At 41.9% G+C, this 16,174-nt stretch overlaps 1 protein-coding gene and 1 non-coding gene across 4 annotated transcripts in view; both read right to left on the bottom strand.

Moving 5' to 3' along the window:
* LOC118494862 (myelin-oligodendrocyte glycoprotein-like) overlaps positions 1-16,174 on the bottom strand; it is a 48,680-nt gene that overhangs the window by 29,197 nt on the left and 3,309 nt on the right. Inside the window, exons 2-5 of one of the 3 annotated variants that reach the window (XM_036000480.1) lie at positions 15,427-15,771; positions 12,921-12,992; positions 8,360-8,464; positions 8,055-8,170 (exon numbers count right to left, since the gene is read on the bottom strand). In XM_036000480.1, coding sequence (XP_035856373.1) covers positions 8,163-8,170; positions 8,360-8,464; positions 12,921-12,992; positions 15,427-15,771 — 530 coding nt within the window. In that variant the 3' untranslated portion in view covers positions 8,055-8,162. Of the gene's footprint in view, positions 1-8,054; positions 8,171-8,359; positions 8,465-12,920; positions 12,993-15,426; positions 15,772-16,174 lie in introns of those variants that run through there. The other 2 variants (XM_036000477.1, XM_036000476.1) reach the window with 2 other exon arrangements.
* On the bottom strand, positions 11,617-11,689 carry trnat-cgu. The gene has a single exon. It is a non-coding gene; the product is annotated as a tRNA-Thr (tRNA).

The raw sequence follows: 16,174 nt of genomic DNA, 5'->3' as shown, positions 1-16,174 counted from the left end.
TGTAATCACTGAGCGGTTATCGTACCACTTCACAACATGTAAAGTGGTTTCTCCAACAATGGCCATCTTTTGTTGAAAAGATCCACGTCCTGCTCTCTTTAGGTCAGTATCACACATCAAGTCTATGCCTGGTAGTCTGCTGCCACTAACAGTACCAGAGCAGTGAATTCCCTGCTGAGCCAGTGTGAGTAGAGCCAGGCGGAGAACAATCAGCTCAGGAGGTTGTACCACTCTCCCTGTGTAGACTTCTAGGTTGTGCGGTACACCATCAGAACCAGCCAAGACCAGGATCTTGTAGCCCCTTTGTTTTGGTTTTGATGGCCGGTACTGCTTCAATCTACTTCTTCCCTTGAATAGGACCATCTGCTCATCAACAGCCAGCTTCTATTTCATATTTAAGCTGTTTTTTTTTTCTTTGGTTCCCAATATTTATTCTCTCTGATTATTGTTGAACTCATATTTATTTTATTGACTGTACTGTGAAGCACAATATGTAAAACATGTTTTCAACATTTTCTGACTGTGTAGCACTTTTCTGGATGTTTGTCCTTATCTTTATTATTTCAAATAAAGATGTTTAAAAGGGAACGTGATGCTCAGTGTTGTAGTTTTCTCTTTCTGCTCTGATTCTGTGTCTACTTTATGATTTACAGCAGTGAAGAAAGTTCACACTTTATTGAAGTCAAAGTGTGAAAGGCTAAATTAAAACCCCACCAAGGTGTTCTGCATCAAATATTTCAGCAATAACATCACGTGATCACGGTCATTAGTACTCCATCCAGATACTGATCATCCAGTCTATATTTAATATTTCTGGGCCGGCCTCTAGCTCACCCAGTAAGAGCGAGTCCTGCAGTGGTGCGGGTTCGAGTCTGACCTGCTGCCCTTTGCTGCGTGTCGTCTCCCATCTCTCTCCCCCTTTCATATCTATCCACTGTCACTTTAAATAAAGGGGGGGGAACCCCAAAAATAATCAGCAACCCAATCGACCTGTCTCGTCGAAACGCGTCACACCCCCATTTTTTTGTTTGCATGTCTATTCATGTTGTTTAAATTTGATATTTCTGCACAGTTTGAGATAAAGTAGCGTAGGTTAAACTAACATTATATATATTATAGATATTATACTATTGGTGGACTAAGATTCCAGTGGTGGTTGCATAGGATTGTTTCAGACTTGTGCTTCAATCCATATTTTTTTTTTTACATTTAGTCTGTCAAAAGACAGTGAGTCATGCACCTGTATTAAAACGGGAAACTTCACGAGTTATTTCATTAAAGAAAATTGGTTTTAACTGGTTTTATATTTTGAGGAAGTAGGGTAACGACAGCATTCAAAAACCTCAATGGAAGCTTTGTATAAAAAATTTATAATAATAATCGATACAAATGTCTTTGATTTACTTTATCCTAGAAGATAATCTGACTGTAGAAGTTACAGTAGATGAATTTGCCTTTCTTCTAAACTCAACATTTCCTCTGATTTTCTTTCAGAAGGTGAACATGAGAAGACTGCCCGTGCTCGTATGGTTCCCGTTGTTGTCCTAATTCTTGTCGCTGTCATCGGCGTTATCATTGTTCTGGTGAAACCATAGACTATATATTAGATCTAATATATACAGTCTATGGGTGAAACGTGGAATAATGTGTAAATTAGACTACTTTTTAGAGTTTAGAGTTATTTTTAGAACACAGTTTCAGATTTGTGAAAGCTTGATTCTATTTGTGAAAATGCAATAAAGGGGGATTCCCTGTTTTTTTCTTGACCACTTATTCATTAAATCGGAGTTCTACAGAGTCAAACATGACGCCGAATTTAACGGTAGCAGAATAACTAACTTATTAAGAAAAGGTATTTTTTTGTCAGGTAACAAACATCAGTACCTATTGCCTCATAACCAATAATGACATCCAAAGTGAACCCACATTCATCACTATAGTCTACTCATGTTTCCTGGGACACTGTAACAAGTCTTTGCTTAATGTTGTTTTATCATGATGCAGGTCACTGCAACCCAAGCAGACATTGAGGCACATCAGATGACCAGACAGACACCCCCACCCTCATTATGATGGTAAGTAAAATACAATCCCTTTATAATGGAATCCCGTCAGTTCCTTCCATTTGTGCATCACAATAGTTGTAGCATAGGCTACCCCCGAACAAGGATGAGACTTTTACTGATGGTTTCATGATGTTTAATTCTTTATGGACCATAGTCCGTTCACCATGTCACCAACGTAAGAGCTGAAATGTATACAAAAACATGTAACCGATCAGTTAACATTGTTCACAATCACATGATGTCACATTTGTGCAGAACCAACATTAACAGGCAAAATGCTCATTCTCAAATACATGATAATAATAATAATAATTACCATGGGCTCTGTGTCAAAGTTATTGCCGTTTTCGTTTGGAATGAGCTACCTGCTATGAACTGCGCTAGCCAGACGCGCGTGCTTCCAAACCAAAAAAAAACAAACAAACAAAAAAAAAAAAAAGGCGCGGAGCTTTAGACCGGAAGTCCGTTTCAATACAAAAATTTCCAAATAAAAGACAGTCACTATATTTTGTAATAAAATATACATATGGTTATTTACACTACTGTTGAAGTTTGGTGATATTTTGAGCCTTTTTAGTGGTATAAATAGCAATTTGTTTTTACTTTCCCTGTGCCCTGAATACTAGCATTGTAAGCTAATCAGCGGTCCGCGCTAGCCTGTTTCAAGCTCCAAACTCATTCTATTAGCATGAAAACATGTCCCAGAGAGCGATCGAGTGGGTACACATCTGTTATTAACCCCTAGGTTTATTTTAGCGCCAGAATTGTCCTTTAATTGTACATTCACTATATAAAAATCACTATGTTTTGGAGGAAAAAGTGCGCGAGGCTGTCATCGGATTGGAAGTTCTTTAGCGGTTGTGTCAGACTATATTATTCAGTGGTGCGCGGTGGTTTATGGGATGAGTAGTTCCTTCGCTCTGTATTGAAAATATGTACAGCGTCTTGTACCTTTGACTTTTTTGGGATTTTCTGTTTGTATTTTCACTCGAAATTATATGTTGTATGCTGATGAGTCACATCGTAGCTGGTTAGCCTAAGGCACGGTCTAAAACTCTTTATATACGGATTTTTCCAGACGTCAATGGGAGAAATGAACGGGAAATTTACTTCTGGAACCCAAGGTCTCTCGGAGGAGGGGCGGGACTGTTGAGCTCTATGCTTCATACGATCCATGGTAGCTGTCGGTACACGATCCGTTCTGCCTGCATGATCCGTTCTGCACATGCGCAAAATGTTCGCGCATGCGCGGTTGTACGAGGATTTACGACACTGCACGATCTGTTCCACGCAAGGGGGTAAGCTTCTCCTCGGACCGCGAACCTCCTATGGCGCCATTTTGATGCTACAAAGCGATCACCCCCCGTTAGCATCCCATTGACTCCCATTCATTTTGACGTCACTTTGACAGAGAATAACTTTACATCTGAAGAGTTTAAAGACTCTATTTGTCCATTGTTTATTTCTAAAGAAACACGACAATGTATAAAAGGCTCCATTACCTTGTACCTCATGTTATGGCTCCGTAGCAGACGTTTTTGTAAAAATAGGCTAACGATTGGGTCATAACCACGAGACTTACTGTCGCATAGTAGAGGAATTACCGTATAGTACAGGAGAAGCTCACAGGCAGTTTCGTCTCACATTAGCTGTTTAAGTGTAATTACTAATGTTAACTATCATTTTAGTGATCAATAATTAGCCTGTGTCCATGTTATCTCCTTACATATACCTACGCTCTCCGTCTCTGCTAGATTGGGAATGATTGAGATTTCTCTTGGCACAGCTACCAGAAGACTTCCAACTTTCAGACAGGTTGCTCACGGCACATTTTCGTCGTCTCTCTCAGTTGGAGGCTGCGCAGTAACGCTCAGCCATCACCAGAAAAGTCCTTCTAACGGCCTTCACTGGTCTCCGTCCAGAGCAACGGGATCTGTTGGTCCATTCTTATATACAGTCTATGGTTCCACGCTTCCGATCGACAGCCAAGCTAACGTTAGTTTAGCTAACAGCTAATTCGGCTAACCGCTAGCTGATTGTAGTGGTCTGCCGTTAGCCTCCACAGGCAAGCTAACGTTAGTTTAGGTAACGGCTCATTCGGCTAACCGCTAGCTGATTGTAGCGGTCTGCCGTTAGCCTCCACAGGCAAGCTAACGTTAGTTTAGCTAACAGCTAATTCGGCTAACTGCTAGCTGAGACAGCATGTAATAACTTTAAAAGACCCTCAAAATAAAACTTGAAAATAAACGTTGACATATATAACAAACACCTAACATATATAACAGCTGTTACGTCAGTTCTACTTTACTTGTGCTCATTTAAAATACAATCACTCAATACTTGTCTTTATTGTTATTACTGTGAAGTCTTAATTTAGCTGTAGCCTGCTTTTCCCATTACGTTTGAGTTAACGTTATTTTAGACTGAATCTAGCTGTCAGCTAGCGGTTAGCCGAATTAGCTGTTAGCTAAACTAACGTTAGCTTCCCGGTGGAGGCTAGCCATAGGCTAGCGTGGAACAGATCGTGCAGGTCGTATCCTCGGTAAAACAGTATTATCTTGCGCATGTGCAGAACGGATCGTCCTCTTCTTCACTCTTGTCATCATAAAGATCTGCGCTGACAGAAGCTAAATAGCGCCCCCCCCTCTTGCCCCATCTAAACTAATGTTAAACTGTGGCCAGATAGTGAACTGCAGCCAGTCTTTGAGTTAGTAGAATGTTGAGACAGAATGACATTTTTTTTCCAGAGTTGGCCCGCGGGCCAAATTGGGCAGCCCTAATCTAAACAAACCAAGTCAAACCACCTTTAACATGTTATTTGAACACAGCATATATGTGTTGGTTAAACATATTAGTATTTGCATTCAACTCATTTGCATCTTGTTGAATTTATATGTTTGTTCTTCGTTACTTTAGTTAAATCAATTTGAGTGCATTCTAGATTGGTCAAAAACCTTCACTAGAACACAATTTCACCTTGACCTATCAACTCATATAGGGTTTTTCAGTTAAAGTTATGTCAGTGTTGTTGAATGAACTGATGTCAATCTTGCTGATTTAATTTGTGTTGTTTTCATTCCTAGGACAAGAATGTATTGTATATGACCAAACATGCATATAAAATGACAACATGCACATCCATTTTACATTTTTATTTATGTAACATTGGGCTTTATAAAACATTTCGCCTGCATTACACACATAGCCAATTGTAGCAATGGGCTACTGACTAGAGTTTAGATTCTCTGAGCCTGATATTTTATGCCGCTATGATTGGGCCAAGCATTTGTGTTTTTTTAATCATTACTTTATTAGCCTTATTCAGTGGGGAGCAAGCTCTGCCTCCCCAGCTTCTCCCGTAGCTCTGGGTGGATGTCCTGCACTGACTTGACTGTGAGGTAAACTGTGCTACATCGTGTCCCCCCCCCCCATCTGTTGTCGGCCAGCGCGTCAGCATGCAGACCGTGGCGAAGGACAGTATTAATTAGGTGATTGAGACAAGAAAGTCTCCTATATGGTTCCAGGGCTTTGATTATGTTGCTGCATTGATCTGTTACCCTCACTATTCGGCTGAGGAAGGGAGCGAGGGTCAAGGTTTTTTTTTTTTTTTACGTTTCTTCATTCGGATCCATTCCATTCTGAATAAACAAACAGCACAGTTTACTTGCTTCGTCCTTGTTGCATTACCGCTCATAATTACAGTTAATCTGTCGGTCTGGGCCAGGCTCGGACACGTGCGTGGGCTCGGGTAGGGTCAGGCTTGATTTTTTGGGCCCGATCTAAGCTCTACTACTGACTAACTGGGAACAATTTACCAGATAACATAAGATGTTCCGATAGTATCGAAATAGTGCCTAAAATGCTGGTATCGGCAAGTACTGGAGTTTATGCACCGATCCAAAATATGTAATTTAGCCAAGAAAGAAAATCTACTTTTAAGTAGTTTAATTTTTTTTCTTCTGTTACACTCACTGTCAAACTAGATAAAAGACAGTTCTATGGCATTCATTGTTTGTGTATGATCACAAAAAGTTTAACCTGAGCCAACAATGATAGCAATACTATCACATCCATACGGGGATAGTACAGCTGTTAAAACATAATAAAATGTAAGCATTTTTAACGCACTGGTATGGGATCAGTACTTGGTAATTGGCCAATACGCAAGTTTGGGTATCAGTAAGCAAAGATAATTGTATCGGAACATCTCTACACCTAAAAGCTTCATCTGGAAAAGTACAAACATATTTTTCACATAAGTAGAAATATCTTAGGCCTGTTAAAAGATTTTTTTAAATTGTAAACTAAAAGTCCTTGTGAAAACTAGGAAGCAAAAAAAACAAAACAAAAACTGCCTTGTAGAGCAAATTAGTCCCAACATGGCTTGAATTCTCAGCCCAAATACAGCAAAAGCATAGCTTTAATCGGACGTTAAAGCCTTGAATTTTTAACATCATAGATCGGAAGGGTCCGAAATTGGCCAGTGACAGACTGGGATGTGTACGGTATCACCCTGAGGTGACATGAGTCTGACTTAACAGGACGTTTGGTTTTTAGAGCAGCCGGAAGAAGAGTGAGGGAACAATGGAGCGGGAGATTGGTCGGAGAATCGGCGCAGCGGGTGCGGTATTACATTCAATTTATCGCACCGTTGTGACGAAAAGAGATCTACCGGTCAGTTTTCGTTCCTACCCTCACCTATGGTCATGAAGGCTGGGTCATGACCGAAAGAACGAGATCCAGGGTACAAGCGGCCGAAATGGGTTTCCTCAGGAGGGTGGCTGGTGTCTCCCTTAGAGATAGGGTGAGAAGCTCAGTCATCCGTGAGGAGCTCGGAGTAGAGCCGCTGCTCCTTCGCGTCAAAAGGAGCCAGTTGAGGTGGTTCGGGCATCTGGTAAGGATGCCCCCTGGGCACCTCTGTACGTCAGGCACGTCCAGCTGGGAGGAGGCCTCGGGGAAGACCCAGGACTAGGTGGAGGGATTATATCTCCAACCTGGCCTGGGAACGCCTCGGGATCCCCCAGTCGGAGCTGGTTAATGTGGCTCGGGAAAGGGAAGTTTGGGGTCCCCTGCTGGAGCTGCTACCCCCGCGACCCGTTACCGGATAAGCGGACGAAGATGGATGGATGGATAGATGGAAAAAAAAGAGTCCCAACATGGCTTGAAATCCCAGCCCAAATACAGCCAAAGCATAGCTTTAATTGGACGTTTAAGCCTTGAATTTTTAAAATCCTGGATCGGAAGGGTCCGATATTGGCCAGTGACAGACCGGGATTTGTATGGAATCACCCTGAGGTGAAATGAGTCTGACTTAACAGGACGTTTGGTTTTTAGAGCAGCCGGAAAGAGTCCCAAAATGGCTTGAATTCCCAGCCCAAATACAGCCAATGCATAGCTTTAATCGGTAAGCCAGATTCATGAGAATCTTCTGTATCACTTCAGAAGTGCATTTGAGGTCTGCTGGGTAACTCAGGTTCAGACAGGATATTAGTCCAAATAACAAAGCACAGGCGTCCCCAACGTTTCCTAACTCACTGAGGACCTCCATACCTTCAATCAGGACACCGATGTCCTCTGGGTTATCTTTCGTTAGGGAGAGGGAAAGAGGGCTAGACAATAAATACATTAGAAATACAGTTTGAAATACTACACAGAAAACAATAAACACTTATATAAACGAGACAAGTGCACAGGTACATGGGGTGAGTAAGAGAGGGAGAAACCATTCAAATATTTAGCTGGAAGAATTATTATGTAGAGAAGCAACTGCATATGTCGGTGAACAAGGATGATATTATGGTTTTGAAGGATGAAATGGAAATTAGTTTGTCCAGTTTGAGAATCTTTTGCAGAGCATTCCAGTCGTGAGCAGCAGCAGACTGAAAAGATGCGAGACCAGAGGCAGAGTTGGTTTGGGGAATGCTTAATTGAAGATGAAGTGAGGACCAGACTTTGGCTGCAGCAGGTGACCTAAGTAAGGAGGTGATCGGCCAAGAAGGGTCTTGAGGCTGGTTTTTGGTGGATGAGGTCCTCGAACAGTTCAGTGGCGTTTGCAGTCTCTGCTTGATGATTCCTCCTTTCTCTGAACTTCCTCATTTATTTCTCTATGAAGACATGGAAAGCAGGTTGTAACACTTTAAGTTGGTGTGTACTGATGGTAGGAAGAGAACAAATACACATCTAAAGAATATTTCAGTAACAGTAGAAGTCTGTAATCTTTGATCTCAGCTCAGGTTTCCAATCAGCAACAACATAATAGGACTTTAAATGTTAATAATTAAGCTGTAACTTACGCATTATTCCACATTTCACCAGAACAATAACGCAGATGACAGCAACAAGAATTAGGACAACAATGGGAACCATACGAGCACGGGCAGCCTTCTCATTTTCACCTTCTGAAAGAAAATCAGAGGAAATGTTGATTTTAGAAGAAAGGCAAATTCATATACTGTAACTTCTACAGTCAGATTATCAGTTAATCAAAGACACTTCAGTTTTCTAGGCAGCTAGGGCTGTATCGAATGCCTTTTTATTTTTATTTATTTTTTACATTCAAAAGCTTCCGTTGAGGTTTTTGAATGCTGTCGTTACCCTACTTCCTCAAAATATAAAACAAGTTAAAACCAATTTTCTTTAATGAAATAACTCGTGAAGTTTCCCGTTTTAATACAGGTGCATGACTCACTTTTTTGGGGGCATTTCAGCCTTTAATGGAAAGAACAGCTAGATATTAAAGGGGGGAGAGAGAGGGGGATGACATGCAGGAAAATCGTCTCATGTCAGAATCGATCGCTGGACCTTTTGCGTCGAGGCATACACCTCTAAATATGTGCGCCTGCTCTACCCACTGAGCCAACCCGGCCATGACTCACTTGTCGGTTAAGCAGGAGAGCAAACAGTTTTTTGACCGCAATTAATTTTCTTTTGACAGATTAAATGTCAAAAAAAAATATGGATTGAAGCACAAGTCTGAAACAATCCTATGCAACCACCACTGGAATCTTAGTCCACGAATAGTATATCAATGTTAGTTTAGACTACTTTATCTGAAACTGGGCAGAAATATAACAGTTAAACAGCATGAAAACCACTGAAATCTAGGGTTGGGTATCGCTTGGGTTTTTTCCGATACCGACTGTGGAAAACTCCCTGCTGGACTGATGAGCCGACGTCACTCCTTGGACTCACGCATTTGCGCACATGCGCAACTTCGCCATTTCCTTTTGTAGTTCGCGGCGGACATGAGCACAGCTGCTCCTAAAGTTGCACATTACATGTATAGCATTCTGTTGTGTTGGTGTGTGCGTGTGTGAGAACGTAAGTGCACAATTTTATGTCCATGCTGGCGTTGCATGTATCTTTGTTTGTGTAGTTAACATGACAGTATTTCTCTTAATTATAGTTCAGGATTGCATGCTCATGTCTACTGTAATGCTAGGAACTTACTGCAAAATATGTCATTCAGAAACAATAGTCAATACTTTTGATTCATGGATGCATGTTAGGACAGTGTTGTACATTCGTTAATTACAATCCTGCTGAGGATTAGTCCAGCTGTTGCACTTGCGATGCTGTTGCTGGTTTAACTGTTGAAGTGCATTTCAGCGTGCCAGTCGCGCCGCTGGTCTATCACATGACTACTGTACCTGTATGTTGCTGTTATGTTCATTTGTGGTCTTAGAGCGCCATCTAGTGTCCAATAGATGTTACTGCACAATGAAAACTACAGCGTATTCTTTACTACATTGGACTTGATTGATTTCCATTACTATCCAGTATTATTTGGTTGTTTGCACAGCAACTTTTTATTGCATAGCAATTATATATGTATTGCATATAATTATGTATATTGCAGAGTGAGTTGTTGCTTATTGATTTTTAATCTGTATATACGTGTATTCATTATGTACAGGCTATATTTACATATTCTTTATTTCCTTATTTTACAGAAAACCACACCTACACACAAACTCATACTATCGCAAGCAACAAGCACGGTATTCACCTGCTGGAAGTGGTCGTCAATAAATCTGTTGAACTAAAACCAAAGGTTGCAGCGACTCTCTTACCGGAGGACATAGCCGGCTCGGGTAGCGCCAGCAAATAACGTACACGGACTTCACACCGGTGCTAAAGCGATACTTTTACAACGGTGCCTGAACTGATACTTTTAAGAAAAGTTAAAAAGAAGAAGAAGAAAAAAAGAAGGGTACTAAACAACAGTCACCGACATTAAAGAACGGCTTGTTTATTGTTAAGGCCATATGGTCAAAATTAAAGATTTAATAATAGTTTAACTTATAACAATAACTTATTTCACTAGTAAATTGCTGTTGAACGACAAAAACAACCACCAGAGGGGAAAAGGGTATTTTACAATAACTTTGAATGCACCAATTTCATTGATTGTTTTATCGACAACGGCAGCAGCTGCAGACTGTTACGTCCCGGTGTTGAAGCCTCTCCAGTGAAATACAGTCACACTTTACACCGTTTAACGTTAGCTGTCAGCATTTTAACCGTTTTTTAACCCAGATACTAGCTAGCGGTAGGCTAATGTTAGCTGCTGTTGAGTGTAGTGTTAAAGCAACACTATGTCTCATTGGAATTACAACTTCAGCTAAAAGTTACAATCTGTAAGGGCACCGTCCCCTACAGGGTCACGCACAGCGATGCTTCTGTTGCCTCTAATGTCCGTTTCGGAGCATCAGAGAGAAGCGCTGGCGTATCAGTGGCACCAAATTCCGGGTTGCTATTCGGTCCGGTATATACTGGTCATTAAGGCACCGGTGCCATATTAACACCGCGTTCGGTACCCAACCCTACTGGAGTCCATGATAATAGTATAGTATAGGTGAGGTCTGGTGGGGGCGCTTTCAGCCGCGAGCCCCCTTCACCCTGAGCTTTTCCAAGCTGACCTAGAGCCGATCGCGGCCTATGGTCGCGGTGAACCCCCCATGGAGGAAACGCACCCAGTGAGACAGAGCCGGTTAGACCAGCACCTTGTAACCATGGTTATGAGAAGTAAACAGAGTTGAATCCGACCGGGCAGACTGAAAAATGTTTCTGGTTCATTACAAACCTGTGGCAGGCCGACCTAGACTGTTGGACTTGATATCGCACTACCTGTGTTCCAATGTCAACGTTATGCATGAATTTAAAACTATTGGGTACAGATTTAGGCTGAATCTCAATTCTCTATTTACCCTACCCCTTAGCCCTCCCGTGAGAGTAAGTGCTGTCCCAATACGAGGTGGTAGGGCTAGGGAGAAGGGCTATATACAGGGCTTGACACATTACATTACATGTAATTTAGCTGACGCTTTTATCCAAAGCGACTTACAAATGCTATATACGTCAGAGATTGCACACCTCTGGAGCAACTGGGGGTTAAGGGTCTTGCTCAGGGACACATTGGTTGATGTATCACAGCGGGAATCCCACATAATATCCCACGTTACATCCACTGCGCCATCACCACCCAAACAACATTGCATGTAAGTTTTGGGCTCTGGACAATCAGGGAACAGGTTTGTTGCTGACAATCAGGCACTGCTGGGATTTGAACCCAGGATCTCCTGTTTACGAGACAGGCGCTTTAACCACTAAGCTACAGCGCCTCCGCCAAGTAAGAACGCGAGCTTACTTGAACAGCAAGGGCTATCCTGATGCATTGCGCAACAGGAAACATGGCTGCCAGGTCGACCAGAGAGATCCATAAATGTAAGTATTTTCGGCTTATTGATTAATTAATTTAAAAATTACGACGGTCTTGTTTTGTGCTCTACACAGTCCTGTACATATATATTTGCAACCATGTTGTTAATTGAAAACTTTTTAAAAATCGCTAGCTTGCTATGCTAACACTAATAGCGTTAATAACGTTAACGTTAGCTACATTGCTTATTTGCACAACAGTCCCGCATTTCTCTGCCTTATATGGACTCCATGCATGTCTACAGTGTTAACTAAACTCCATTAGCAGTGAATTTCATTTGATATCAGTGTCTAACACTACCGTCCTGTATCACACAGGGACGCCGGAGGAAACCCGGCAGCTGATCCACTTTCTGGAAACGAGCATTAGTTTCTGCGTTCATGTTGTAGCCATTCATTATTGTATTGGTACTGTATTATTGTAAACGTGTAATTCATTCCTGTTCATGCACCTGTACATTGTTGTTGGTTATGATACAGGACACTAATGAAAGAAATGGGGTTGGAGGGGAAAGGTTACTGGCCAACAGGCATCAGACTGGTCTGGAGGGAAAGGTTACTGGTCAACAGGCATCAGACTGGTCTGGAGGGAAAGGTTACTGGTCAACAGGCATCAGACTGGTCTGGAGGGAAAGGTTACTGGTCAACAGGCATCAGACTGGGGTCTGGAATTTCAGAATACCTGTAGTTTTTTGTTTGTTTGTGGTCTTGTGTGTCTTTTTTTAGTTTTATACATTTGAGTGCCTTCTTTATATGTGTGTGACAGTCAAGTTATGGTTCTAATAGTTGATAATGGTTCTGTAATATAACATATTTTATATGTTTTTGCCTGTAATGTTTACTTTATTGGGCAATAAAGACAGCTTTTTGTTAACAAAGAGTGTTTCTGAACATCAATGACATTTAAAACAGTGATAATTGAAACAGATACAACACACCATGCAGTGTGTATACAGATATGTATTGCAAACAGACCTAAGTATGTATGATGATGTAACTAAGTGGCGTCCCATTTCCTAGGGGTATGATTTCACCCCTACCCCTTACCCCTCGTTTTTCTAGGGCCAAGGGCTGAGGGGTAGGGTAAATAGAGAATTGAGATTCAGCCTTATAGACAACTATTCAGACATTTACCAGGATTGGTAGCCGGAGGTCTAGTTGTGGTTGGATCATTTCTCTTTGTCTTGCTCACTGGGCCTTTGGGTACTGTAAACAAAAAAAGAAAATACGAAAATATATAACAAAACAGACCAAAATGTGTTCTAGTAGTCAAAGTTGGCTGTGCCCGTTATCTAAACTGGACAGTTTAAAGCAAGGGTCACCAACCTTTTAGAAACTGAGAGCTACTTCATGGGTACTGAGTCATACGAAGGGCTACCAGTTTGATACGCTCTTCTGAAATAACTAATTTGCTCAGTTTGCCTTTAGTTATACATGATTATTAATGATTAATGATACTCATCTATGTGAGACACTGATTACGTTAATGATTTCTCACAATAATTATCAACAATGACTTAACAAGGTGGGAAACAGATAATGTCAATATTCAATTTTCATTTTTAGAACAGGCCTGAGGGCTACTCATGTGGTCCTTGGGGGCTACCTGGTGCCCGCGGGCACCGTGTTGGTGACCCCTGGTTTAAAGCAATACTAACTTTTCCCACTTTGGTCCCCCGAAGAGGGAGAAGTTACATAGTATTGGTTTAAAGGTGCTCTAAGCGATGTTGGGTGATGTCACTTCTTGTTGACATTCGAAGTATTGTCAAACAAAACGAGACTAGCTCGCCCCTCCCTCCTCCTCATCCCGTCCCCTCTCCCTCCCTTCTGTGCTTCCTGAAACAGTCATGACCGCGCATTGTGGAAGTAGCGTACGTGCTAACGCTGCTGTGGTGATGGCTCAACCAGCTCCTTCTTGTCGGTTATTGGCTGGAACACTGTTTGTTATGTTTGGTGGTGCAGTTTGGCCAGTTTGTTTTTGTTGCCGTTTGTGGAGCCTGGGCTGTCTACAGAGACCGCGTTTTTTTACAGTGTGTTCAGGGGACAGGCAGCTAGCAGATAGTGAGGAGATGTTTTTTACAGTGTGTTCAGGGGACAGGCAGCTAGCGGATAGTGAGGAGATGTTTTTTACAGTGTGTTCAGGGGACAGGCAGCTAGCGGATAGTGAGGAGATGTTTTTTACAGTGTGTTCAGGGGACAGGCAGCTAGCAGATAGTGAGGAGATGTTTTTTTACAGTGTGTTCAGAGGACAGACAGCTAGCGGATAGTGAGGAGATGTTTTTTACAGTGTGTTCAGAGGACAGACAGCTAGCGGATAGTGAGGAGATGTTTTTTACAGTGTGTTCAGGGGACAGGCAGCTAGCGGATAGTGAGGAGATGTTTTTTTACAGTGTGTTCAGGGGACAGGCAGCTAGCGGATAGTGAGGAGATGTTTTTTTTACAGTGTGTTCAGGGGACAGGCAGCTAGCGGATAGTGAGGAGATGTTTGCTGTATGTGACAAAAAATGTTGTAGCCTAAAAATCATGTGACATCACTTAGAGCACCTTTAATCAACATTGCACGTCTTCTGCTGCCATTTATTTTACAATCTATACTGAGCATCTTTTGGCACGAGAAGATATCCAGTATTAAAGGCTCTAAAACACCCACACAGGAGTTCTCAGTTCATTTGGCTGATTGGACCTCTTCCAAGGACTTTCTGGGAGACTGATTGACTTCAATCTTTCAGAGCCTCCTATTAGCTTTGTTGGGTTAGGAATAGAGTTTAGATTCTCGGCCCGAGCCCGATCCGAGCCCAACCGGACCTCGGGTCGTGCTCGGGCCGTTATTTTCCGCCACATCCTCGGGCCGGGCCGGGCCGGGCTCCGATCAAGCAATTTTTTTTTTTTTTTTTTATCCATTACCTTATTATCCTATTTGGGTGGGGAGATAGCTATGCCATAATCAGAAATATTATAAATATATATATATAGGCTATATAAAAGTAACAAATGTGTACAAAAGTTAGGCTGCAGTTACAAAATGCAGCACTTCATGCGCGGAGTCTCCTCCTCTCGCACGCATCACACCGGGAGCTTGAAGATGTAAAGAAAAAAAGAAAAACAGGAGAATTACCTTTGAGCAAGTGTGGAGGAAAGTCGGAGGTATGGAAACAGTTTAAACAAGTCGTGGGCAGTGACAACAATATGTTGATCATCATTGTTTCTTTTTTTTACGTTTCTTCATTCAGATCCACTTGCGATCCGTTCCTTTCTAAACAAACAGCGCAGTTTACATGCCTCGTCCTTGTTGCATTATTCTAAACAGATTTCTGTAGTTCTGTAAATAGTAGTTCTGTAAATTGTCGGGTTTAAATCGGGCTCGGGCTCATAATTACAGTTAATGTGTCGGGCCGGGCCGGACTCGGACGCAACGTGCTCGGGCAGGTTCGGGCTTGATTTTTTGGGCCGATCTAAGCTCTAGTTAGGAACAATTACTTAATAAGTTCACATTAAAGCTGAGCAGAGGTCTGATCAGCCAGACAAACTAAAAACAAACACCTTAAAGAGGCTTTAAGGTCTTAAATCAGGGCCTTTATTGGGATATCCTGAATTCAGACAACACTTTTATGAATGAAACTATTTAACTCAGCATGCTTACCAACAATGATGTAAGTGGTAAAACTGGCTGTCAGGTCTGGGACGTAGACTTTGTACTCTCCACTATCAGACTGATTTACTGAGGAGATCTTCAGCGTGACGATGCCTCTGATCAGGTCTTCATGGTTGAGAGTTGTTCTGCCTCTGTATCGATCCATCTGGTCATCCAGGTGATCCTTTCCCCGTCGATAAGAGTAGACATCATCATAGCTGCTGAGGTCGAGTCTCGCCACATCCAGCGTGTAGGAAGACAAGTCGACGGGGGGGTCCAGACGACCCTGAAGAGTGACATCATGACCTTCTTCTGCCTCAACTGTCTGATTCAGGTCAGAGTGGAGAAACCCTCCTGGGAAGAAATGACAAGAGGTGAGTTTTTTTTTTTTTTTTTAATTCAGTGCTGCAACTATTCTCTCCTTTCAGACTAGTGGAAAGAAACCATTGTGCCATGTTTTTATTACACTTTATATATTTGTGTCTGTAGATTTCTCTTAAATGTACCAAAGGTTAGCATTAGATAATGTCTCATTTGCATATTTAAACAATTTCAGGAAACTTGTAATACAAAAAAACAATTATCTTAAAATAAGCAACCAACTGGGGACATTTCATGTTGCTATCTGTTAGTTAAATGTTGACTCCATTTAGAGGGCTGCATTGGGATTGGGACCCAACGCAAATCTCGCGGCAGCGGGCGGTTTTAACTTTGCTGCGGGCGGGAGCGGGCGGCTAAAAAAAACACTGCGGGATCG

The sequence above is a fragment of the Sander lucioperca genome, chromosome 4 (assembly GCF_008315115.2).
Source record: "Sander lucioperca isolate FBNREF2018 chromosome 4, SLUC_FBN_1.2, whole genome shotgun sequence".
Lineage (NCBI taxonomy): Eukaryota > Metazoa > Chordata > Actinopteri > Perciformes > Percidae > Sander > Sander lucioperca.
This window is presented reverse-complemented; position numbering and strand designations above follow the sequence as displayed.